This window comes from Nematostella vectensis, chromosome 4 (assembly GCF_932526225.1).
Source record: "Nematostella vectensis chromosome 4, jaNemVect1.1, whole genome shotgun sequence".
In the NCBI taxonomy this organism is placed as follows: Eukaryota; Metazoa; Cnidaria; class Anthozoa; order Actiniaria; family Edwardsiidae; genus Nematostella; species Nematostella vectensis.
Window position 1 is genome coordinate 9,371,461 of NC_064037.1, and position 24,956 is coordinate 9,396,416.

Sequence of the window (24,956 nt, forward strand, 5' to 3'; positions counted from 1 at the left end):
TTCGGGGGTGGAAAACAAATTTATTAAAACCATTTTGGCATTCGTGCTTGAGACCTAGACCCTCATTTGCCTTCAACAACAGCGCAATAATACAAAACACGGCGAGATGCCTTAACACAACGCGGCCACGCAAGTAAAACCGGCGATGTGTACAGAATACAAGGGCCAAGTGCGTGAGGTGACAACAGACCAAAGACGGTCTTATCAGAGCCCAAAACAGGTCAAACAAATCGTGTCTATGATAGAAGTATGTCAATAACTGGACTTGACACAAATACACACATCTAAACCGCGAAAAAACACTATCGCTATTCTTGGACGGTATATAAACTATAAACAATACTTTGACATTTGGATTGCTGAAGGGTAGCTCAAAAGCGGTGTTGTCGGGCCTATATACTGTAGAGAATACGATGAGCGTACTCCTGTATGTAGCCATCTGTTACAAGAAACCAATTTTGACTGCTTCATGGGCGGAGAGTGCTTGATAGCAGGAGCAGGGTGTTCAGTATTCTTCTTGTTCGAAGTCCCCGTTGCCTTCTGCGTCAGGGCTTGCGAAACCGTCCTAAGACAAGAGAGGACAAGGGTTAAGACAGTTTAACACAGACGAAGCTTGTGCCTAAAGTATGGCGGGGCAATTAATGGGGTAGGGAGAGGTAGGGGGACAAAATCCTCGATATCCCCTGAACGATCCCCCCCTAAACCTATAACCATCCCCCCTGAACCTATAACCATCCCCCCTGAACCTATAACCATCCCCCTAAACCTAAAACCATCCCCCCTGAACCTATAACCATCCCCCCTGAACCTATAACCATCCCTCCTGAACCTATAACCATCCCCCTGAACCTATAACCATCCCCCTCCTGAACCTATAACCATCCCCCCTGAACCTATAACCATCCCCCCTGAACCTATAACCATCCCCCCTGAACCTATAACCATCCCGCCTGAACCTATAACCATCCCCCCTGAACCTATAACCATCCCCCCTGAACCTATAACCATCCCCCCTGAACCTATAACCATCCCCCCTGAACCTATAACCATCCCCCCTGAACCTATAACCATCCCCCCAAACCTAAAACCATCCCCCCTGAACCTATAACCATCCCCCCTGAACCTATAACCATCCCTCCTGAACCTATAACCATCCCCCCTGAACCTATAACCATCCCCCTGAACCTATAACCATCCCCCCTGAACCTATAACCATCCCCCCTGAACCTATAACCATCCCCCCTGAACCTATAACCATCCCTCCTGAACCTATAACCATCCCCCCTGAACCTATACCCATCCCCCTGAACCTATAACCATCCCCCCTGAACCTATAACCATCCCGCCTGAACCTATAACCATCCCCCCTGAACCTATAACCATCCCCCCTGAACCTATAACCATCCCCCTAAACCTATAACCATCCCCCCTGAACCTATAACCATCCCCCCAGAACCTATAACCATCCCCTCCTGAACCTATAACCATCCCCCTGAACCTATAACCATCCCCCATGAACCTATAACCATCCCCCATGAACCTATAACCATCCCCCCTGAAGCTATAGCCATCCCCCTGAACCTATAACCATCCCCCTCCTGAACCTATAACCATCCCCCTAAACCTAAAACCATCCCCCCTGAACCTATAACCATCCCCCCTGAACCTATAACCATCCCTCCTGAACCTATAACCATCCCCCCTGAACCTATAACCATCCCCCCTGAACCTATAACCATCCCCCCTGAACCTATAACCATCCCCCCTGAACCTATAACCATCCCCCCTGAACCTATAACCATCCCTCCTGAACCTATAACCATCCCTCCTGAACCTATAACCATCCCCCTGAACCTGTAACCACCCCCCTGAACCTATAACCATCCCCCTCCTGAACCTATAACCATCCCCCTCCTGAACCTATAACCATCCCCCTGAAGCTATAACCATCCCCCTGAACCTATAACCATCCCCCTCCTGAACCTATAACCATCCCCCTGAAGCTATAACCATCCCCCTGAAGCTATAACTATCCCTCCTGAAGCTATAACCATCCTTCCTGAAGCTATAACCATCCCCCTCCTGAACCTATAACCATCCCCCTGAAGCTATAACCATCCCCCTGAACCTATAACCATCCCCCTCCTGAACCTATAACCATCCCCCTCCTGAACCTATAACCATCCCCCTGAAGCTATAACCATCCCCCTGAACCTATAACCATCCCCCTCCTGAACCTATAACCATCCCCCTGAAGCTATAACCATCCCCCTGAAGCTATAACTATCCCTCCTGAAGCTATAACCATCCTTCCTGAAGCTATAACCATCCCTCCTGAAGCTATAACCATCCCTCATGAAGCTATAACCATCCCTCAAGAAGCTATAACCATCCCCCTGAAGCTATAACTATCCCTCCTGAAGCTATAACCATTCCCCTGAAGCTATAACTATCCCTCCTGAAGCTATAACCATCCCTCCTGAAGCTATAACCATCCCTCCTGAAGCTATAACCATCCCTCATGAAGCTATAACCATCCCTCATGAAGCTATAACCATCCCTCATGAAGCTATAACCATCCCCCTGAACCTATAACCACCTCCCTGAACCTCGAAACTGGCCATTTCAAATAAAACGCCCCAGTCATGTACTGCTCTTTTATATTGGTTATAGGTCTTCACTCAATTATGCTACATAATTAGTTTGCAAATCTTGTTTCTCTACCTGTTCAAATTTATATACAGACCCTTTCTTGATGAACAGTCCACATAAGCAAAATTTATCCTCATAATCATATGTAGTTTTGATAATATGAGTATGTCATGTTCATTAAAAAAATACCTGGCTGACTTAATAGGCCATTCCAGCTATAAGCCTGCACATGCATTACAATTTAAACCTTTTTTAACTAACAGAAATAGCTTCCACCAAACAAAGCGTGCGCTGCCTGGCAGTGGTTGAAGTAGGTTTCCAGGTAGAGTGGTTGCATATGCTTATAGCTTGAATGGCCTATTAAAATCTAAAGTATCTATAACAAATTGTACCCTTAAAATATTTTTTTGCTATTAATGAAAGGCAAGTTCAATAAATCAACAGGATTAGCATAGCTTATTTCACTGCATAAAACTGTTGTCTGGAACTTTTTCTAGATAATAATAATGATAAATAATACAAATGTTAAGGAAAGCATTTCGAAAGAACATGCAAAGTGGCATATAGGCAAGCGGGCAATGGTGCAATGAGGCATGGGGGATTTCCAATGGCATGATTTGGGTATAAAAAATTAAAAGAACAATTCCTGGAGACCAGGGCTTACCCCTTCCTGCCAAGACGAGTGAGACAGCCAATCGGATTATAGAAACAAGCAGAGAGAACCACACATTAACACACATTCTTTAACTGGATGAAGAAGTAATAGCGCATGGGTATGAACGAAAACATGTTTTATCAATGACATGAAGTCAGTTTATAAGAACTGTTTGCTTGTTACTTGTTGAATCTTAAATGTAGCAGTATTATTAGTATTTTTAAACTCTAGAAGTTGCAGGTACTTGTTACTCCTTTTTATTATATGTTAATTGTTTTATGTTTACTTAATCATTTTAGTTAACTTTATCATTTTATTAGTTTTGTCATAAAGTACATGACATGACATGAAATTATTACAATACTAATGAAGAATGCAATATGTTACAGTTACAACTGCTACCATTTCTACCATAAACAGTATAGCCCTAGAAGCCAGTATTTTTTACCTATAATTACAAGTCTGGTTTATACAACATCTGTTGTAATACCTGAATTTTGGCAATACATTGGCCAATTGTTTAAAACTTGATCAATGAATATTCTTTTTAACGAAAGCAGTAATTTCTGCATAAATGATAAAATCATGCACTTCATGAGTTCAGTAAAACCAATGGAAACCCCAAGCCTTTTACAGCTATGCAGTGAAGGGCAGATTCTACAGTATGCAACAGTGAAAGGTGTTTCCACAGCAGCAGGGTAAATGTGTTTTCTATAAGAAACCAATATGTGGCTACTTTCATCCAGATCTGTTTTAATACTGGACAATGTAAAAGCCCAAAAGGCATGCACAAACTAGTCTTTTCCACTATTAACTTGTGAATCATTTGAGATGATTAGTTATATATATAGATACTGTCCCATAAATAAATTCCTACAGTTGAACGCTTTGAGGAAATTGAGTATTATAAAGTCTATATTATGTTAGAGTTTGAGTGTTAGAGCTCCATATAACAAAGACAGTGACTTTTTGTATGCTGTAGCAAAACCAATGCAGGTAAGAAGAGGCATTTCAAATGATAACTCTGTGTTTTTGTTTCTTATGGTTAGGGCTTATTCTTAGGGTTAGGGTGCAGGGGAAATGGAGCTTTCACAGTATGGCTGATGTTAGGAAACAGAACGAATTATCAATGGCCGCAAGTATGTACACACTACAATACTAATTGGTTTTCTCTAACATACCTCAGTGGCATAAAGGACAGCCAGAATTCTTTCAATGATTGGTGGTTTTTCAACGCCTTCTTGATCTTGACAGAGAACCTCAATATCTCTCAGTTTACCAAAGTAGAAATCCCGCTCTTTTTCCAAGCCTTCAACTGTTGTCTTCAGTTCGTCAATCTGTCAAAATGAAAGAATGGGTGGCGAGGTTTTTTTTCCTACCAACTCACCCAAAGGTTTCTGGGTGGATATAGCTAGCTATTGAGATGAGCATCTCCTTTACACAGGGCTTTATGTCACACACATCAAATAAACTTTTTATTTTCCTATGCTAGCCAACATCAATACATATGCAATGACAATAATATATATGGACTGTTTTTCCATGTGGGGCATAGACAGCTATGTACAATAGTTACAGTTACAAAGGACAGGGTATACATATAAGATATTAATTGGGTTATTCTGCCTAGTGTAGTCCCTCAGATTGGAAGACTCTCTAGATCGCCCACTTAAATTCCGGTAGAGTTTGAGACTCTTTTTAGCCTCCATTATTCCAAAGCGTGGCATGGATATATTGAAAACTTGATTTCAAGAAATTCGTCTGCGGCCTTGGAAGTGCTAGGTTTGTCTCAATGTTTCTTACCTTATACCTTTTATCACAATTTATCACAATCATAGCCATTTTAAGGTGAGGTGCAGCTTTGTCATTCAAAATTTTATACATTAAGATTCATTTTGCCCGTCGACACCTTGTTTCAAGTGATGGCCAGTTAAATTTTCTCCATAATTTCTGTTGACGGCACTTCCTATTCTAAGCCTGTAATTATTCTGGCCTTGGGTTGAATAAAGAGGCTTAAACAAAGGAATAATCTCTTTGTTCTTACTTCATTTAACAGGTCTTTATTTGCTTGTTTTGCAGCTGATCCTGGAGGCGGCTTCATTCTTGAGGCGATTCCGCCTGCGGGTGCTGCTGCAGTTGCTCTACTTGGTGCAGTAGGCTTTCTTGCTGCTGCAGGTTGTTTGTCTAATGTTCATATTAAAAAGAACAGAGCTAGGGATTATGAGCCTGTTAGCAGGGGTCCATTTTTAGCACATGATGCGTAACAGTGGCCCTTGAGGTCAGGTGTTTTCTCCAAACCTCACTTAAAGCCAAGGGACATGGGGTACAAAGATTAATTTAAACATGAACGTGCACTATTAAAGGTTGGTTCTCAACGACGTAGCAGTCTATATAGATACCATCTTACTGAGGTAGCAGTCTATACAGATACCATCTTACTGAGGTAGCAGTCTATATAGATACCATCTTACTGAGGTAGCAGTCTATATAGATACCATCATACTGAGGTAGCAGTCTATAAAGATACCATCTTACTGAGGTAGCAGTCTATAAAGATACCATCTTACTGAGGTAGCAAGATACCATCTTACTGAGGTAGCAGTCTATAAAGATACCATCTTACTGAGGTAGCAGTCTAGTGTATATAGATACCATCTTACTGAAGTAGCAGTCTATATAGATACCATCTTACTGAGGTAGCAGTCTATATAGATACCATCTTACTGAGGTAGCAGTCTACATAGATACCATCATACTGAGGTAGCAGTCTATAAAGATACCATCATACTGAGGTAGCAGTCTATATAGATACCATCTTACTGAGGTAGCAGTCTAGTGTATATAGATACCATCTTACTGAAGTAGCAGTCTATATAGATACCATCTTACTGAGGTAGCAGTCTATATAGATACCATCTTACTGAGGTAGCAGTCTATATAGATACCATCTTACTGAGGTAGCAGTTTACATAGATACCATCATACTGAGGTAGCAGTCTATAAAGATACCATCATACTGAGGTAGCAGTCTATATAGATACCATCTTACTGAAGTAGCAGTCTATATAGATACCATCTTACTGAGGTAGCAGTCTATATAGATACCATCTTACTGAGGTAGCAGTCTATATAGATACCATCTTACTGAGGTAGCAGTCTATATAGATACCATCTTACTGAGGTAGCAGTCTATATAGATACTATCTTACTGAGGTAGCCATCTACATAGATACCATCATACTGAGGTAGCAGTCTATAAAGATACCATCATACTGAGGTAGCAGTCTATAAAGATACCATCTTACTGAGGTAGCAGTCTATAAAGATACCATCTTACTGAGGTAGCAGTCTATATAGATACCGTCTTACCTAGGGAGCTTCCAGAACCTACAGCTTTTCTCTTCACCACATTCGGACCAGCGTCTGTTTGGCCATGGCGTGCTTCTACAGCATTATATTCCTGGCCTCCATAGTTTGCATCAAAGAACTTTTTGAACCATTGCAAAAATTCAAAATTGTCTTGGAATCTTCCTTTTACAAGCTTGTCGACAGGGATGATCTACGAAAAATATCATTACATAGTTCAAGCAAACTTGAAAACTTTACAGTATTTCATGATGCATGAGAGGTGTGACAAAAAAAACTTATATAACTAAGATTTGCCATGTGTTCAATTTTTATAAAAAAGATCTTTGCTGTTTCAGGGTATCAATAGCTATAACCCCCTATATTTTAAGATAGAAGGAAATTATATAAGTACAACGAATCCGGCCCCCAGTTTTAAAACCCTTGCTTCGGCTTTGTTTCTTGGTGTTCTAATCAATATATTGAATAACTCATGTGGTTTTATCCATTAACAAGCCAAAGAAAAACTTAAAACTTTATCCAAAAATGCTGATATAACCCGTTTGAGCCACTTCCGTCTCCCATTCATAAATAATGCCACGCAAAAATAATCTCACGTCATCCTCAATTATAATTGTATGCAGCAGAAACGAAGAATTTGCCATTTCCAATCTTTACAAAATCTGAATGATAAAATTATTTCTTTGAGTATTTCCCGCAAATGAAAAAGGTTAGACTAGGGGAGGGGTTCTTAGCAAGTACACTTACTTTATCGCATCCACATTTCTTAAATGCACTTTGTAAAATCTTGAAATTCGCGATGTATTCGTGTTCTTGCTTCGCACCAAATTTGACCTTCTTCAAAGGAACACAATCTGTTTAAAGATAGATAAAAACTTTTACATATTGTAGTTTCTATAGCTCATTAATTTTAAATAAATTAACGTTACTATGGGTTCAAACCAAAGCATAAGCATCGTACGATGTATAATGTTGCCACACAAAAATTGACATTTTGAAAGTCTTACTTTCAAATAGGAGATCCATAAACTGACAATATGCCGCCCCTGTAGTAAAAAAGATAAAAAAGGCAAAGAATGAAATCTGCCTCACAAATGTAACGCTTTAAATCATCGTTTAGTAGCATGATATTATGCTTCAAGTCCACAATATGGAAGCACATGGGATAAAACACAAGATACAACCAAAATGGCGGGCGAATCTATCTTGTACTTCCTACTCACCGGTGCAAAGTTGCTCGATTTTCGTGTAGTTTAACGTCAAAGTATCGTTTACCCAGGCAATCAAATCATGTCTACTAAGATTATCAGAAGTAACACTTGTGGAAAATACGTTTACGGCCATAATTTTTCCGTTTTTGGCCGATTTTTGTTTTGCTATCCCCGCGTATCACTCAAACTCTCTTGATGGAAATTTCGCAACGGAAACTCGGTCCCAGACCTTCGAAAGTGGGAGAGGCCGGAAGCCGAAGATAGAGAGGGGGGGCTCAAATCTAAAATATTTTTCCAGACACTAGACCCCTCCCTCCCGCCTACAAAAGTCTCAGATCTACATTAACAATGAAATGTAAATGCCTCTTTTTACTTTCAAACTAAAAATGTGAAAAAGACAGGGTGAGGGCTAAAAGGACCAGACAGACATATCGTTTGGCCACAGTGCGCAGGCGCGTCCCAAGGATTGGCTGAGGAGGTGTGCACAGTCACAGGAATTATATGGAATAAGCATAGAATATGGAATAAGCATAGAATTTTAAAATTCCTTTATAAAAAAATGACCCACTTTTTGGCCGCCTGCGCACCCCCTGTGTACGCGCCTGGAGCGTAAAGCGAACGCATCTATCTGCGCATTGATGCATGCCTTTAGTTTGGTCAAGCTCTATCAAAGTAAGTGTTAAATTCACTAGCGAATAAGGGAGGTGAGAGCTTATCAGCTTATGTTTGTAAAAATATCCAGATTTTACACATTTGCGTAATTTCTGTGTAATTATCTTAAACCAAGAGACCATGATAGGCTCTTGCTTAAACGCTGTTTACGCAATTCATCCCATCTAGGGCTGCCCCAAAGATGCTCGGCAACTTTTGAGCAACTTTTAGGATTTGCGGCAACTTTTCTCTTTCCGGGCACTTTTGTTAATGTGCGCAAATTTGCTGCTTTTTGTGTTTTTTTCTTTTAGGGATATATTTAACTCAAAGGTGCAAATGTTTGCTTTTTTCTTGTTATTGATATCAGACTATTGGGCGTTAGCTATATACGAGCATGCAGTTTTGTTAGTTAGCGTTCCTCCCTACGATTTTTCAGTGACGTATAGATCAGTAGCGGAACCAGGGGTGGTGACGGGCTGACATGTTACCTCTTTCCCCCCCCCCCTTTTGGGCCCATAAAAGGAGATTTGAAAAAAAACAAAATAATAGTAATGCCTTACATGTTCTAATATATATTTATTTAGACCTAAAAAAAACATTCGCAAAAGAGGCTGTCAAGAAAGCATGCGTTGTTTTGTTGTTACATGAAGCCTATTTCATTGCATCATAATTAACTTTTATTTTAAAAATCTTGGAAAGAATAGTTTCTCTGCAACTTTGTAAAATGTAGTAAATTTAATGGCAGCTTTTAGTACACTTGGGACAATTTTTTCGGCAATTATCGCTCTTTTTTGGAGCATCTTTCCGGCAGCTTTTGCACAAGTTGTGGCAACTTTTGCAATTTTTGGGGCAACTTTTGGCAACTTTTTGGGAGTTTTGGAGCATCTTTTTAAGAAATTTGGAGAATCTTTAGGACAACACTAATCCCATCCCATATCCCCCAACCCCACCCTCTCTACAAATCGAACTATGCTGAGTTGTAAAGGTAAAAAAAAATAGATAAAGTACAATACTTCATTTTATTTACACGACAATACGAAAATTTGGTTTCTGGGCCTTAGGTTCGTTTTTAGATGAATAGTGCTTGACTATGAGTACAGAACTCATACAAAGTGATATAAAAATCAAGCCAAGAATAGCATTTAATAGAAACATCCAAATTTGCTGGTCTATTCTATCAAAGAGTGACAAGCTTTTGGCTAAAATATAGGAACAGGACCTATAAATGAGGCTGTATGTTGTCCTTCTAACACGCTTGAAGCTAAGTAAAAAGAGGAGCAATGTAAGACTGCTAAGGATGGCATATGTTATAAGGTAGCAATATCTCTCTGGGAGCTTCAGGACAGATACACGGAATTGTCCACGCAAGTCTGTATCTAGAAACAAAAAACAGCAAATATTATTTTCCAACATTGGATTTTGTTGTTGTTGTTGTTTTCTTTGTGGGGGTGGGGGGCGTGCAATCATAGTGTCAAAGGCGGAGTCATATCATCTGAAAATGGATAGCGAGGATAGGAGGCCAGGGGATGGCCGGCCTGTGACGTGCCTGTCCAGAATTACACTATTTTGGTCACTCCATACGTACCAATAATACCAACACCAATTCCCATATTTTTGGTACCCATTCGGTAGCTACAGGTTGGCATGACATGCTCCCAAAAATGCATAGGGGGATAGCGCTGTACTTTATGAAACACCTCAAGATTCTGAGAATGAACAAAAGTAATCAGTAAAAAATGATTGGCACAATATGGAAGGAGTGGATTCTAGGGGCGTGGATTAGGTTGATATCTACCCCCTCCCACCAAAAAAAATTGCTGAAATTCTTATATGTTCTTTGAAAAATACATTTCTTTTAATGTTCATTGTCTTGTTTGTTCACCTCACAACCCCATCCAACTAACTTCTCTATATTTTCTTTCCGGGAACGAACCGATGAATATGGAGTAGGTTTTTTTCCTTGTCCTAGACAGGATATTTATTCTAAGCCTCTATGTCCTGAACAGGGTCTTGTTTTTTAAACTTTTATCTGAAATGTCAAGTAGAATGCCATTCAGAATCATGAGAATACTGAGGTTAGGGTGTCTTCCTGATTTCTGCGATTGTTTGCCCTTTTTTGTCCTAAACAGGGTATATTTTAGGGTTACAGACCCTTGGAGGCACCCCTATAACCAAACAGGGAAAAAGGTCCCCTCACCTACCAAGGGAGAATAATGTTGGGTCCTGAATTGTCAAGTAGAATGCCATTCAGAATCAAGAGAATCCTAAGGTTAGGTGGTCTTTCTGATTGCTGTGATTGTTTGCCATTTTTTGTCCTAAACATGGTATATTTTAGGGTAACAGACCCTTAGAGGTACCCCGTACCCAAACAGGGAAAATAACAATGGATCCTTTACAACTAACCATATGTAAATGTCCTGACACTGCGCCTTTGGGTTCAACTATTTGTAACAGCTGTAAAACACAAGGGTTCATTAATTTATTTTTCATGGAAAAAAAGTAGCTGCATGTGACTGAGAATTGCAAGGCCGTGAACGATTCGTGAGTTACCCAGAATAGGGTTTCAGCTTCAGGATTTGAAGGTCAACAGTGACAAGGGTGCCCAAGAATATTTGTATTCTATCTGGGTTTCCTTTGACAGTGGAGCCCCATTAACATGAACACTGAAGGGAAACAAAAAAAAACAGTTGGAGGGTGGGGGTTGAGTTACCCAAGTAGAAATGGCCAGAATAAAAAAGGCTCTTAAAGGAAATTGAAGTCTTTTAGAGTCAGGGGGGAGTTACCCGAGTAAAGAGTAAGAGGATTGTTCTATCGTATGCCAAGGAAGGGGTGTCCCCTGGGGCAAAGTATGTTGATTGATACTGTCTTCTTTAAAGGGGCCTTGCAGTGGAAGGGGGGGGCACTGGGGGCACCAGTAGGGACATGGCTGTGCACCAAATTTTTTCTTAATGTTTCCGTATCATGCCCCCAGTTACAGTTTTGTTTTACATTTCTTTTGTTTTTAAGTACTTACCTTTGTATAAAGAGGTTTTGGAAGGTGTGGGAGTGGGGCATGGGCTAGGATAATTTTCTTTGTAGTCTCCTTTAGAAGCATAGGCAGTTCTTTTTCAATGAAGTTATAAGTATCATTCTTGGCTTTCTTCTCTGTATTTGTAAAGGGTGTATATCTTATAAAACTTGCAGTATTTACCTAAAATAAATACAACAACATTGTGCTGTTTTATTGCATGTTCAGGGGCAATGTTATTGTTTGTTTCAGCCTGTTTCAAAGCTAAGGGTTTGAATACATTTTTTAGATCAATTAAAACAAAAATCATGTGGGATTTCAGCCTACTAACTTTTCCCCTGTAAGCATGGTGGTAAAGGGGGGTATAGATCACATTTCATGGAACGGGCAAAGTGGCTTTTTTCACGTTTCATAGACCGAAAAATGGCCTTTCAAGAAATCGTTAAATCATGTTTCTCAGACATTGAAATGGTCAATTTTCTGTTTTATGACAGTTAAAAATGGCCTTTCACGAAAATACACTTTACCACCCTGTCAAAATGGCAGATCCAGAAGAAGGACAAGGGGGCCCTGGGCTCTAGGACCAAATATTTTTTTAAGAAATGCATGGGAGAATTTACCTCCAAGTAAATTTATGTTTTATATATTGATAACCCTCCTTTGGCTTGGTTCTCCTTTTTTTTTTAAGGGATAAAAACAACATAAATAATCGGCCGAATCCAAGTAGAACAAAAAAAAAGAGAATTGGAAATGAAAAATAAAGAAAATATCAGTAACCTCTAAGCTTATTAAACGTCCAATCAAATCCTCCAAAGGATGATAACACCTCTGATTGTTTTACTCTACCTTGACGAGTTGAACTGATCCAATATTGACAACACCATTTAGAGGACCAAAGTGCCTGATGAACCTGGACACTACACTTTTACTCATAACATCAAAGTCTTCTCCACCAATATCATTATCCCCAGCAAGGACAATAAAAGGCAGGTCTTTAGCAGACTCAAAGATCCAGTCAAACCTTCTCTGTAACATAAATATTATACAAATAGCTGTAAATGCTTGTTCTTATTCAATTTTTGAAGCATGAACCACTTCTTTATGCAACACGTCTCATGTGTTTGTTTTGTAAGGGGATTTATCAGTTGCGCTGTTAGGGGCCCAATCTCGGATTATGAAGTGGATTATGTTTGTCAACAGGGTCTTTTTCTGTATAATGCCTAAATGCTTTTTTAGGCTTTCCAAGGCTCTGATGCACTTTGTGCATCTTTCGTCGGCACATCCAATATCTACGGGCAGTCTGTATTAACCAATGAAACGAGCAGAGACCCTATTGACAAACAGGTAATGCATTCTACAGGCAGGGTGCTTACTCTAAGTAGGTGCTTATTGTAAACAGGGGGCTAAATAGGGTATAAGGGTGAGGGTATCCACCCCCTCTACCCCACTATGATAATGTATCCTTTGAAAGGTCTTTAGCTGAGTCAAAGATCCAGCCAAACCTCCTCTGTAGTATGGGGATATGTAGATGTTTGTAAAAACAATCTTATACATAACACCAACACCTACTTCAATTGTAGTATGGGGATATGTAGTATGGGGATATGTAGATGTTTGTAAAAACAATCTTATACATAACACCAACACCTACTTCAATTCGAGAACCTACATCAGGGTCAGATCCAGAAGTTCCAAAAAGGGGGGCCGAAGCAACCGTTTCTAGAAAGGGGGGGGGATTCTTTGTTTTTCCATGTATTTCCCTATATTTCTTGATATTTTTAAGCCAAATATCCGAAAAAACAGGGGGTCGGGGCATGCCCAGCTAACCCCTAGATCCGCCCCTGTACATATCGTAACTCACAGTGCTTTATGGGTACGAAATAAATAAGTAAATCAGCATGAATAAAATACAAATACATGTTTCAAAACTGTAGCATTTTTGCTTATGTCCCTATAAACATTCACTTGGCTTTCAGAGGCCAGGTTTTTAGTAATTTATACATTACCCATGAGCCACTGGGAGTTAAGATGGTTTTCAAGAGTGCAACCTCAAGTCCATTACTTCTGTATCCCTCTTACTTCTGTATCCCTATTACTTCTGTATCCCTCTTACTTCTGTATCCCTCTTACTTCTGTATCCCTCTTACTTCTGTATCCCTCTTACTTCTGTATCCCTCTTACTTCTGTATCCCTCTTACTTCTGTATCCCTCTTACTTTTGTATCCCTCTTACTTCTGTATCCCTCTAACTTCTGTATCCCTCTTACTTCTGTATCCCTCTTACTTCTGTATCCCTCTTACTTCTGTATCCCTCTTACTTTAGTATCACAAAATTCTTCATCAGTAGCTGTAAAACCTTCATTAAATGCATCACCTAGTACGAACATAACAAAGTTGTTAGCAAAAAAGATAAAGATATCAGGAGAGTGATAATGGGTGGGTAGTGCACCCTTAAAAACCTTAAACCAACAATTTAATAATGATTATAGTCATACCTAAAACCACAATAGCATCGGGTTGGACATGTTTTAGAGCTGCGTTGAAGGACTTCTTGATGTATCTATCAGAATCCCAACGGACTATAGAAGCTAAAAAGGTCGATCCTTCACCAATGTATCCCTGTAAAAAAATAAAAATAATAATAAAATTGATAAATGAAAAAAAAAGAAATTGCAATTGCACCCGCATATGTCCAGCCAAGGGGGCCTAGGATTGCAGTGACCACACCCTTTTAAAGTGTACATATTGTACCTGCATGGGCGGATACAGGGGTGGATTGTGGAAATCCCCCCACTTCTTGAGAAAAAAAATTGAAAAGTACATTTTTTGTAGAAAATAGCTTGACTCGCTGATGCGACAAATCCAATTTGGCATGAAGTATTGTATGATCTTGATCAGTTATAAGCCATCTATCCGGCCATTATCCACCCCCCATATTAAAATCCTGGATCCACCTCTGACCTGTTATCATGTTACAGTAAAAGAAACAAAGATTTTATGTTGATCTTTACTATTTTAAGTGTTAATTTTGTTGGGCAAACATTTTTTTATTGGTCAAGCGGTATGACATAATCAACCTGTACAAGGTTTTGAACGAAGAATTCTTGCAGGCGCCATTTATTGAAAACACAGAAAAACATTCGAAAACCCTAAGAAGTATTCTGAAAACTTGCTAACTGTGCAGGATATCTATGCATTTCGACATGAAGCTCCTCTGAAGGCGGTCCTTAGTGTAAAGAAACAGACAATGTTTGTCTATGATGGGGAATATCAATGGAATCAAAATCGAAGCTTCGCCAAGAAAGTATAATTTAAGTTTGGAATGGGGTATGCTTAGGAAGCTTATTCAAGTTCCTGAATATGGACCATCTGAGATGTGTCTGATAATACAAATGCAGATTTAGATTGGGTTGCTTGGGTTGAGAAAATTTAAGCAAAGACATGTGGAGACAGGAAACTGATATGTTTTCGCTTTGACAAAAACAAAGGAAGAGATCTCTTTGCTATAGAACTAAAATTCCTTTAACTGCATGAGAATTATGAAAAAGACGTCATGTTAGCTAGGGTATGCTCAAGGACGTGGCTCTGGGATTTTGGAAATGTGTCTGTCATAATTTGTTCCCCTGAGTTAAGAAAGATGAGCAAACACATGAAACGTGTAAAAGGAGGGCGCACAGATATGGAAAAAGTTTAAAGAGTGAAAAAAGTGGAATACAATGGGCCATTTTAAAAGATAAACATACAGTATACATCTAAAAATGCATGCCAAATGGGAGAGGTTGACCCCAAACTTTTTGTCATTATTTTACCTTTTACTGTAACGATATTGGAATAAACATACACAATAAAACAATAAAAAGGGCAGCCCAAGGGGGGTTTAAACCCCCTTTACCCCCTTTCCAGTAAATCTGCTACTGGATGCAACAAAAGTTTATTCTTAATCTTGATGATTGTAATAACTAGTAAGCATACCAGAACTTGAGGATCTCCAAGAAATAAGAAGCTGACAGATTTATCATCCAGCTTCTTGGGAACTCTCCATGTTTGGGAAGCTCTATAGAAACTCCCAATGTCACCGTGGATGTACGCCATAACAAGAAGAATGAAGGAGACCTTTGCAGGGGAAGGTTTTTTCAATGAAAACATCAGGCATCATACAAACACTTGAACAGTATTCTGAAAATAATAAGTTTATCAGATACTTTTGCTTTGCAGCACCTCATGAAAATTCTATCTATCTTGCCATTTGCTAATATTTTGGCACATGGCAAGATAGAGTTATAGACTATAATCTTTAATATTTCCATTACTATAACGCCCCTGTATGCCCGTAAAATATAAGGCCCAACTCCAATCAGAAATGCAAACTAAACATCACCAGACCTAGATACTCATGGATTCATCCAAGGTATAGATAACCTTCAAAAGCACATCCAAGCAATGTCATAGAATTGACTCCATTGTCAAAATATCACCCTTGATTTCTGACTAATCCATGTAAGAGAGGTGGATTGAAGGTAGATTCTTTAAACTTCACATTTGCATCAAGGACAACACAGACTAACCACAAGGTGAGTTTCGTGCAATTCTTTTGAGAATTTCTTATAAATTTTGAGGTTTAAATATCCCCTATTTAAGCCCTAACTATAGTTCATTGCAGTCCATAAACATTATGCTTTGGCTACCTGTGATTCCAAAGCCGCTGAACGTACTTTTTGGTTCGTAGCAGCGTTAATAATATTAAATGAGCAACCATTGGAATATAATAAGTACTCTTTGAAGACTTGTACAAACAAGGGAAGCGTACACTTCCCTGAACAAACAAAACGATGCTATAACACAAAGCATTACTTATATACCGTATTATAATTAAATAAAACAGCCATACATAAAAAAAAAACATTAAGTTTTTAGCACGTGTTACTGCGAGTGTCTACGGGTGTCTATACATTATAAGTATTTGACATTTTTATGACTCCGAGCGGACGGGATAGAATTTTCAAGATCGCAGTGTTGATTAACCGTCGTCTTCTTGTGAAGGCGGCGATATCCGGATTATGCGCGAATCGTAAGGAAACACGTTAAATTTTTTTAGATTACGAATTTCTAGAACACTGACAAACTGAAGCATAAGTTAAAAGCAAGACAAACACCGATGTTCAAGTACTTACATACCCAGACGGCAAAGTCCCTGTCGATCTTTGGGCAGGACTCTGTGTATATATTACCAGGCGTTCCTAGTTGCACAGCAAAGAGTCTAGAAAATGCCAATCAACACCCCTAGAAATAAAACCAAAATAAAACCTACCTCACTGAAAAAAAATATATATAACAGCAATATGGACAAAAGGCAATCTAAATTTTACTGCTAGCCACTTCGGATATATTTTCAACGTATTTGAACTTTAAAAAATGAAAAGAGAAAAATTTAATAAACTCTATAACTTTCTTTTTTTGTGTTAGTTTTGTTCGTTACAAAATTCGTGGGAAGATCCCGGGAAACCAGTACGGAAAATAATACCGGAAACGTTGCCCAGGGGAAGTGAGAATTCGCCAAGGCGTTACCATCTTATTACCGTGGAGAGCTCGGCCCTAGTGGCGGAACATGAAAGTGTTGGAAGCGATATGGAGGAGGAAAGAAGTGGTAGCAAAGATGCCACTAGTACATACTTAGCTACTTTACCCAAATCCTACCACCCTAAACTAACGAGAGAGAGATCAAACAGTGACCCAGGGATAAGGGATACCTTGGTAATGAACGGAGGAAATGCCCTGACTGGGAATAACAGTAGAATCGGGTTTACTTCGTCCACCGTCGAGAGAGAAATACGCACTCCTGCGGTCTCGACTCCTCCGCCGATGAGGAAAAATAAATTCGCAGCGAGCATCGGCAAGTTTTTAAGACCTTGGAGATGGGGACGGAGAAAGAAGAGTGAAAAGTTTATAGCTACCTCGCAGAGTAAGTCGATTTTCAAGTCATTTCCGCTCGTCTTTGTATGTTTGTTCGGATGAAATGGCCATGGTACTTTTTCCTCTGTGTAGTAGCGTTACTCAATTCACCATGTTTACTTTGATTTTCCTAAGTTTGCAAATGAACTTCGCAGCTTACTTCTATAGATATATATATCATCTCTAGTTAACTGTACATATATGATAAATATATTGCATTTCTCTCACATTATTTACAATATGCCAGACTTTAAATTGTATATTTGTGAACAGAAAAATCTCAGATCCTCATTTTAATTTTTTTTCATCAAGAAGATAAGCTTATGTATTTGAATTTTTACGAAGAAAAACTGTTGTCTTAGAGCTAAAACTTCTGATGTATCTTAAAATGGAAATTTTGATCAATGTCCTTGTCATGTTGTTTTCAAAACACGTTATTTTATGCAGATTTTTATATCCAACCTACGAACCGGGTAGGGATTAAGTAATATCAACTGTTCGTCACCAAGTAGACCAAAATAAAATTTTTTGTTATATTTTAATATTCTTCAAAAACATAACATTAGTATGTAGTATCTCTTTTTACTGAACCGATCCCTTGTATTGTAAAATATTGTTTTTAATATTTGCTACATGCATTTTCTTTTATCATTGAAATGTGTTTACGAGGGGGCCACATTTTCTGAACTACAATACAGCAATATTCTTGACACTTGACAATACAAACGGTCTATCACTTTCCACAATAATTCCTATCACTTCAGTTTGTGTTACATGATATTTTTGAAGTCACGACAACCCGGTCTATAATTTTCTCCTCCAAAACCATTATACTTAAAGTAAAGAGACTACAGTATATAAAATGCATAAGTAAGTATACAAACTGCTGTGTAAATTGTCAGAACCCAGATCATATCTCGCATCCTAAAAGCAACGATTTTAAGCAATTGCCAATCTCACTAATTGTCTAATGCTGTTCTGAAATGTGATATATTTTTCATACAACCCTTCGGCAATGATTTCACTTCAAACAAACTTGATACTGTTCCATATCTACATAAAGTAACACCATAGCCAGCAGCTACTGGATGGCAAATACTTGTAACACTCACTTGACTTTTACAGATATCAATATTTGATTCTAGCCGCCTAAACTTTCTTTCTCTTTCTAGGTCAATCCCAATAGCCCAATCATATTGTTTATTGCAAAATATGCTAATTGCTCATTTTCTAGCTCTTTCCTTTTGATAATACCAGAGAAGTAATTTAGGGTTCCATTCACAGTCTGATGATTATTGTGGTATAGATTATGTTTAAATACTTAGAACTGATGTTTTTTGGTGGGAGCATAATCTTTTTCATCTGCTAGACTGACTAGTAAGTTATAAATAAGAGTATTAATTGTTAAATTTTGTAGTTCTGGTTCAAAAAATCATAAACAATTTGAATTTTGAAATCCAACTGATTTTTCCAAAATGCTTTATCAAAAAAATTGGTATCATCAGGAACTGAGAAGGTTGAATTTTATATTCATGGTAAATGCTAATTGAAATAATTGATGTTCATAAGAATTTTTTTTTGTAATGGGATTTTTATATCTTAATGATTGTCATAGTATGTTCTTATTTTTGCCAAGTTCCTGTGATAGGGTATATTTAAAAGTGTATAAGATGATATGATGTGTTTGTAAAAGCATTGTGGTTTTCCCACCAACCGACTGACTGATAAACTGACTAAATGACCGATTAACTATCTGACTGATTGACTGTCTGTCTGACTGAGTGATTGTCTGTCTGTCTGAGTGATTGTCTGTCTGTCTGACTGAGTGATTCTATGTCTGACTGAATGATTGTCTGTCTGTCTGACTAAGTGATTGTCTGACTGAGTGATTGTCTGTCTGACTGAGTGATTGTCTATCTGTCTGACTGAGTGATTGTCTATCTGTCTGACTGAGTGATTGTCTGTCTGTCTGTCTGACTAAGTGATTGTCTGTCTGTCTGTCTGTCTGTCTGTCTGTCTGAGCAATTGACAGTCTGTCTGACTGAGTGATTGTCTGTCTGTCTAACTGAGTGATTGACTTTCTGTCTGACTGAGTGATTGACAGTATGTCTGACTGAGTGATTGTCTGTCTGTCTGAATGACTGAGTGATAGTCTGTCTGACTGAGTGATTGACTGTCTGACTGTCTTATTGACCAACTATTCTTAATTCACGTTCCCAGGAGGATGAATTCTGCTTAAAAGAATATCATAAGTCCATTGAAAATATCATTAATCAAATGCAGCAAAGAACAGTTGTAACAAAAAAGTCTTAATGTGCTTATGTGGACTATGCTCACTCATTAGATGCTATCCTTTCGAGCTAAAATTTATTGTCTTGAAATCCTAGGAAATTAAGAGATATCTTGTGGTTTATACTTACATTGCTGCAGCTCTATAACCCAAAATCTTCATCTTGTGTTGTATCAGTACTGTAATACAGCTCTATAACCCCAAATCTTTGTTGTGTGTTGTATACACCTATTTCAAAATACGTTGCCAGCACAAATCACTTGTGTGATTAGTTTACCTTCTATGTACTCTTAGAGGTAATTATTCCTTACAAGCCACAAACCTTTATTGAAATACATGAAGGTGTATACATTGCTGCAGCTTTATAACCCAAAATCTTTATCTTGTGTTGTATCAGTACTGTAATACAGCTGTATAACCCCAAATCTTTGTTGTTTGTTGTATACAACTATTTCAAAAAAGGTAGCAATTTGGTTATCTAAGATGTGTGTGTCGTAGCCCGCGGTGTATCATTAGATCTAATTTCAGACAGGCTGGATATTTAAATTTTGTAGCCGTCACATTTTGTCTCAATTTGCCTCACAGTTATAGAATTAAGGATGTGAAAAAGTTGACAAATGTCAGTGAGTGGAAACAATTGCTACTTTCGCAACACAGTAGAAAATTTGCGGAGGAAAACTTGGAGATTGATTTTACTGGGATCCAGGAAAGACTAGAAAGACAGGTGAAATTGTGGCCGTAATTTCTTGTGATTCATTTGTCCTAGAATATAAAAATAATCAGAAATCACGATTTTAAACAAAAGAACAACTGACTGTGCATTCGCAACAACAAACAATTAATTATTATAGTGTTGATGAGAGAATCAATTTAAGTGTATGTAAATACGCGAAGTACATGTTTGTCGTAAGTAAAAACTTTACAAAACTAGATTAATCCAAAAACACTAACCAGTATATCTGGGTAAAACATAATGATGTTTGCTCAGTTATTAGCTCTCAGTTCTTCTTGTCTTTGTAGAGCTATTTGTCTAATCTAAAATTTGATAGAATTAAAATATTTTGAGCATAGACGCAAATGACTAAAATTACCCGATATCACTATAACTTTACCTTTTGCGCGTCATACCAATTCATTTTAAGCAGTAATGGATTAAGGATTGAGACAATTCAGAGCCTGTGCTTTTGTAGATGTTGTCAGCACTCTTAGCTAAAGTCGAAGTCAGATTTTCTAAGATTGACTCCAGCACAATAAGCTCTTCATGTTCCTAAAACTTCCAGTTCCCAACTTGCTTCCCGTACAAATTGTGCATCTAGGGCTATGTTACCAAATTTTGCGAATGTAGCCACAGTGCCCACTTTGACCCCCCATATAAATACGCAATTAATAGAAAAGCCTAGCAAATATCTCATCAAAATAACCCGGTACCTAAGATCTTTGTTGACTACGATGCAGGCATTTTTAGCACTGTTTGGCTAGCACACTTAATTGGCTCCCATGGTTCTTTGATCTTTAAATGGTATAATTGCATTTAGCTGAGGCTAATATTTCCCTCCAGTTATGACACACATCTGTGATTGCAACCTTTTTTTAAATAGGTATATACATTGTTGCACCTCTATAACCCAAATCTTCAGTAATACAGCTCTCTAACCTCAAGTCTTCCTGTTTATTGCAGATTTAGAGAGACAGCTGTCAGTCAGATCACGGAGAGAGGATTTGGTAAAAAAAGGCATTATTCCTGAAAGAAGCCTAGGTAGGTATATCATATTTACCGGCGTATAATGCGCACCTGCGTATAATCCGAACCCCAATTTTCAAGGCCTTTTTTAAAAAAATTAAAAAACCCTCATATAATACGCACCCCAATAGAAAAAGAAAGGAATTGAGAAACAACCAAAAAAGAAACAAAAGTATCAAAGTGAGATAAATATTAAATGTTCAGATATACAATTCATTTTATTTATACATAAGTAGGGTATGGTAAATGCTTTTCTATATCAGAACTTGAAGGTGATAATCACTTTGAACCTCTTAGGCATAAGCAACACATCTTAGCACAACTGTGAAGCTGTTACTCTTATCGCTGAACATTAATTGTATTTTCACATGGAACATCAAAATGCCAGCTTGTGTTCGTTCATTGCAATTTCTGCCATTTTGGACGAGGTGCAGAGAGACTGGGTCGAGTAAATTCCAACATGGCAGACAAGAAAAATGCAAACGAAGCATACATAAAAGCCTGGCGTTTGCCCGGTGTTTTATAGCGAATAACCAGCTTTGAGCGATTCAAGATGGCGGGCACGAATTGCTCGAGGCTGGTTTTTCACTATAAAAACACCAAGTATGCAGGCTACATAAGTAATTGCTGTTTTTTCTGGTACGTTTTTGGGCTTATTTTCTTACAAAACACACAATGAGCAAATTAAAATATTCTTCGTTTGGAATACCTTTTACTTTGTTTGTAAAGCGACTTTCTTTCTGTTTCTCACCTTCAATGGGATTTCCACATTTTCTTTTTGATTTCCGTTTTTTATCATACTGAGAACAATGGGTTCCACATATAATACGTACCCCGTTTTTCAAGGCCATTTTAGGAGTAAAAAAGGTACATTATACAGCGGTAAATATGGTACCTCCCATTCTCAGTGTTGTGCAGGGGAAAGGTACTCAACTTTAAGCATAAGGTTTAACGACTTTGCCTAGAAAGACTTTTTGGTACTTTTTATTGTCAAAACATTCTTTCCAGTGTCACTGTTATAGCCCACAGACTGCAGGTAATAAGTCAACCATAGGATTCTCTAGTTTAATATAGTTCTTTCGTTGATGTAATATATTTTTTCTATTTCAGAACCATGCCCAGAGCAGAATGGCAGTGTGGTCGAGGGACCTTGTGGTACAGACTCCCCACGCCTACCCCCCTTGGTGGCTCCCAAACCCATAAGAGACAATAATAAGCAACTGGTCAGCATACTCAAGCCCTCCCCCCTGCCAAAACCTAAAGCCGATCACGATGAGGTCACTGTAAAACAAGTGGATCAGAACAGTATGATGAACCAACTGTCAATGGAATTTGGTGAGAATTATTATTATTCCAGTATTTCATTTATCTGATACATTTACTGTAATCTGAGTATTTCCGGATTACAGTCAGTCTTGTATGCTTGCGCAATTTTAAGACAAAAAAAGTTTTTTTTTTTTATGTATAATATCCATCGTTTATGATTATTTGTTACATTTAAAGTGAGGTTAATTGATTGTATGAAATAGATTGATATGGTATCAGAAATGATCTGATATTTTCCTTGACAATCAGAACATTTATTGAAATTTTTTGGGATCTATTTACTGTAGACTGTGGTCGTGAGGTGTAAAGAAAATTCACAAAAAGGTCTTGACAACTCAAGACCAGGCAAGTGCCACAAAAGAAAAGACTTTGTAGCTTTGTGGAATACAGCTACCGTATACCACAGAATATATTTTGACTTTTTATGGGGATGGTCATTACCTTTTGTTTGTTATAGCTAAGCGTGGGACGCAACCCAGTCCTGCAGTTAGAAAATCTAACAAGGGCCAAGTGGCAGCTCAGAATGGAGCAAGGTTAGTCCTAAGATTAAGGATGTGGTATGGATAAAATCTCAGTTCAATGTCATTTTAAATTGTAAAAGTTATGGCCTTTTGTTTTAGATTTAAAACTCAATATTTTTTGTCGAAGTGGGAACATTATGTAGTTATTATAAAGTGCTGCGCAACATTTCAATGCTTAAAACGTGTTTTGCCTATTTTGCATGTTTTGCCCTATCACACCTTTTTTGCCCTTTTTGCCCTATCACACACTTTTTTTGCCCTATCACACTTTTTTGCCCAATCACACCTTTTTTGCCCTTTTTGCCCTATCACACACTTTTTGCCCTATCACACACTTTTTTGCCCAATCACACCTTTTTTGCCCTTTTTGCCCTATCACACACTTTTTGCCCTATCACACACTTTTTTGCCCAATCACACCTTTTTTGCCCATTTTGCCCTATCACACACTTTTTTGCCCAATCACACACTTTTTGCCCTATCACACACTTTTTTGCCCAATCACACACTTTTTGCCCTATCACACACTTTTTTGCCCAATCACAAACTTTTTTGCCCTTTTTGCCCAATCACACACTTTTTTGCCCTTTTTGCCCTATCACACACTTTTTTTGCCCTATCACAAAAAAAGCAAAAAAGGCGCTATGGGCAAAAAAGGCAAAAAGGGCGCAATGGTCAAAAAAGGCAAAATAAGGCAAAAAAGGTGTAACTTAATTTGACGTTTTGTGTTTTCTATTGTCGATAAAAATTCTAACACTGCTTATCGCTCCCATCTATTCACATTTCTTTTCCTCTCTATAAAAAGGACAGAATCTTAAATAGAATTTCAAGAGCATTCCATTTATAATATTGATCAAACTACAAAGCAAAATGTTACTTTTCAATCAGCAAAAAAAAAAACGGAGCAATGTTCATAAAAAAATTGGCTTTAAAACGGCTGTTTTTTATGGCACTGTTTTGATTTTCTTTGTTTTTAAACTGTTTTTGAAATTTTTACTTTGAATCTCTTACTTTGAATTCGAGGTGCACATTAGACAAACGTTATCCAAATAAAATAGAGTGTAGCTTTCTCAAGATCAAAGTTATAATCATAAACCTAGCGTTATAATTTTTGTTACGCTCTGATGCGCAACCCCGTCCGCAATGCCTTATAAGGCTCAAAAGATACTGTAATTGAAAGTAAAATATACTGTATGTTTCATGTTTTACATGAAACATAAATGCATGGAATGTACTTTTTCGTGTTTTACATATACTGTATGTTTCATGTTTTACATGTTAAAAGTGTTGTGCTTGTCTGTGTGCTGACGTCAGATATTCTGTGTTTATTTAGGCCACAATTTTTTTTTGAAATCTCCTCTTTATCCACAGGGTAATGATGGTAAAAAGTGCTAGTGATGAAGCACAAATGAACTATTATGACGATAGTGATTCTGATGAGGAACATGTTAGGTGCATGCCTTTCACTCGGACAAACATCAAAAGGGATTCAAATCGGGACAAACCCAGGGTTCCCCTGGCACAGTCAGACCCGGAGGCAACGGACTCGGAGGAGGAGGAGCATGATGGGGTTGTTACAGGTCGGTAC

At 38.2% G+C, this 24,956-nt stretch overlaps 3 protein-coding genes across 5 annotated transcripts in view; 1 reads left to right on the top strand and 2 right to left on the bottom strand.

Moving 5' to 3' along the window:
- Positions 1-8,099, bottom strand: LOC5522244 (microtubule-associated protein RP/EB family member 1). Of its 2 annotated transcripts, XM_032367625.2 has the most exons (8): positions 7,897-8,098; positions 7,681-7,719; positions 7,421-7,527; positions 6,677-6,866; positions 5,352-5,491; positions 4,489-4,644; positions 3,317-3,322; positions 1-565 (listed from the first exon to the last, which is right to left on the bottom strand). In XM_032367625.2, exons 1-8 carry the CDS (start codon positions 8,015-8,017, stop codon positions 506-508), a joined length of 819 nt encoding a protein of 272 aa, XP_032223516.2. In that variant the 5' UTR covers positions 8,018-8,098; the 3' UTR covers positions 1-505. The 2 variants fall into 2 exon arrangements, with proteins under 2 accessions (XP_032223516.2, XP_032223517.2); XM_032367626.2 differs by lacking the exon at positions 3,317-3,322 and having other exon boundaries at positions 7,897-8,099.
- A 1,436-nt stretch (positions 8,100-9,535) lies between these two features.
- Positions 9,536-17,000, bottom strand: LOC116604754. Of its 2 annotated transcripts, none has more exons than XM_048726247.1 (9): positions 16,717-17,000; positions 15,514-15,717; positions 14,037-14,160; positions 13,860-13,915; positions 12,389-12,568; positions 11,549-11,725; positions 10,939-10,989; positions 10,121-10,241; positions 9,536-9,911 (listed from the first exon to the last, which is right to left on the bottom strand). In XM_048726247.1, exons 2-9 carry the CDS (start codon positions 15,685-15,687, stop codon positions 9,559-9,561), a joined length of 1,236 nt encoding a protein of 411 aa, XP_048582204.1. In that variant the 5' UTR covers positions 15,688-15,717; positions 16,717-17,000; the 3' UTR covers positions 9,536-9,558. The 2 variants fall into 2 exon arrangements, with proteins under 2 accessions (XP_048582204.1, XP_032223459.2); XM_032367568.2 differs by having other exon boundaries at positions 16,713-16,779.
- Positions 17,001-17,125: 125 nt separating this feature from the next.
- LOC5522380 (phosphatase and actin regulator 4) overlaps positions 17,126-24,956 on the top strand; it is a 32,967-nt gene continuing 25,136 nt past the window's right edge. The window contains exons 1-5 of the mRNA XM_048726248.1: positions 17,126-17,500; positions 21,459-21,536; positions 22,632-22,856; positions 23,305-23,380; positions 24,740-24,948. Of these exons, the coding sequence (XP_048582205.1) occupies positions 17,167-17,500; positions 21,459-21,536; positions 22,632-22,856; positions 23,305-23,380; positions 24,740-24,948 (922 nt within the window). The 5' untranslated portion in view covers positions 17,126-17,166. The remainder of the gene's footprint in view (positions 17,501-21,458; positions 21,537-22,631; positions 22,857-23,304; positions 23,381-24,739; positions 24,949-24,956) is intronic.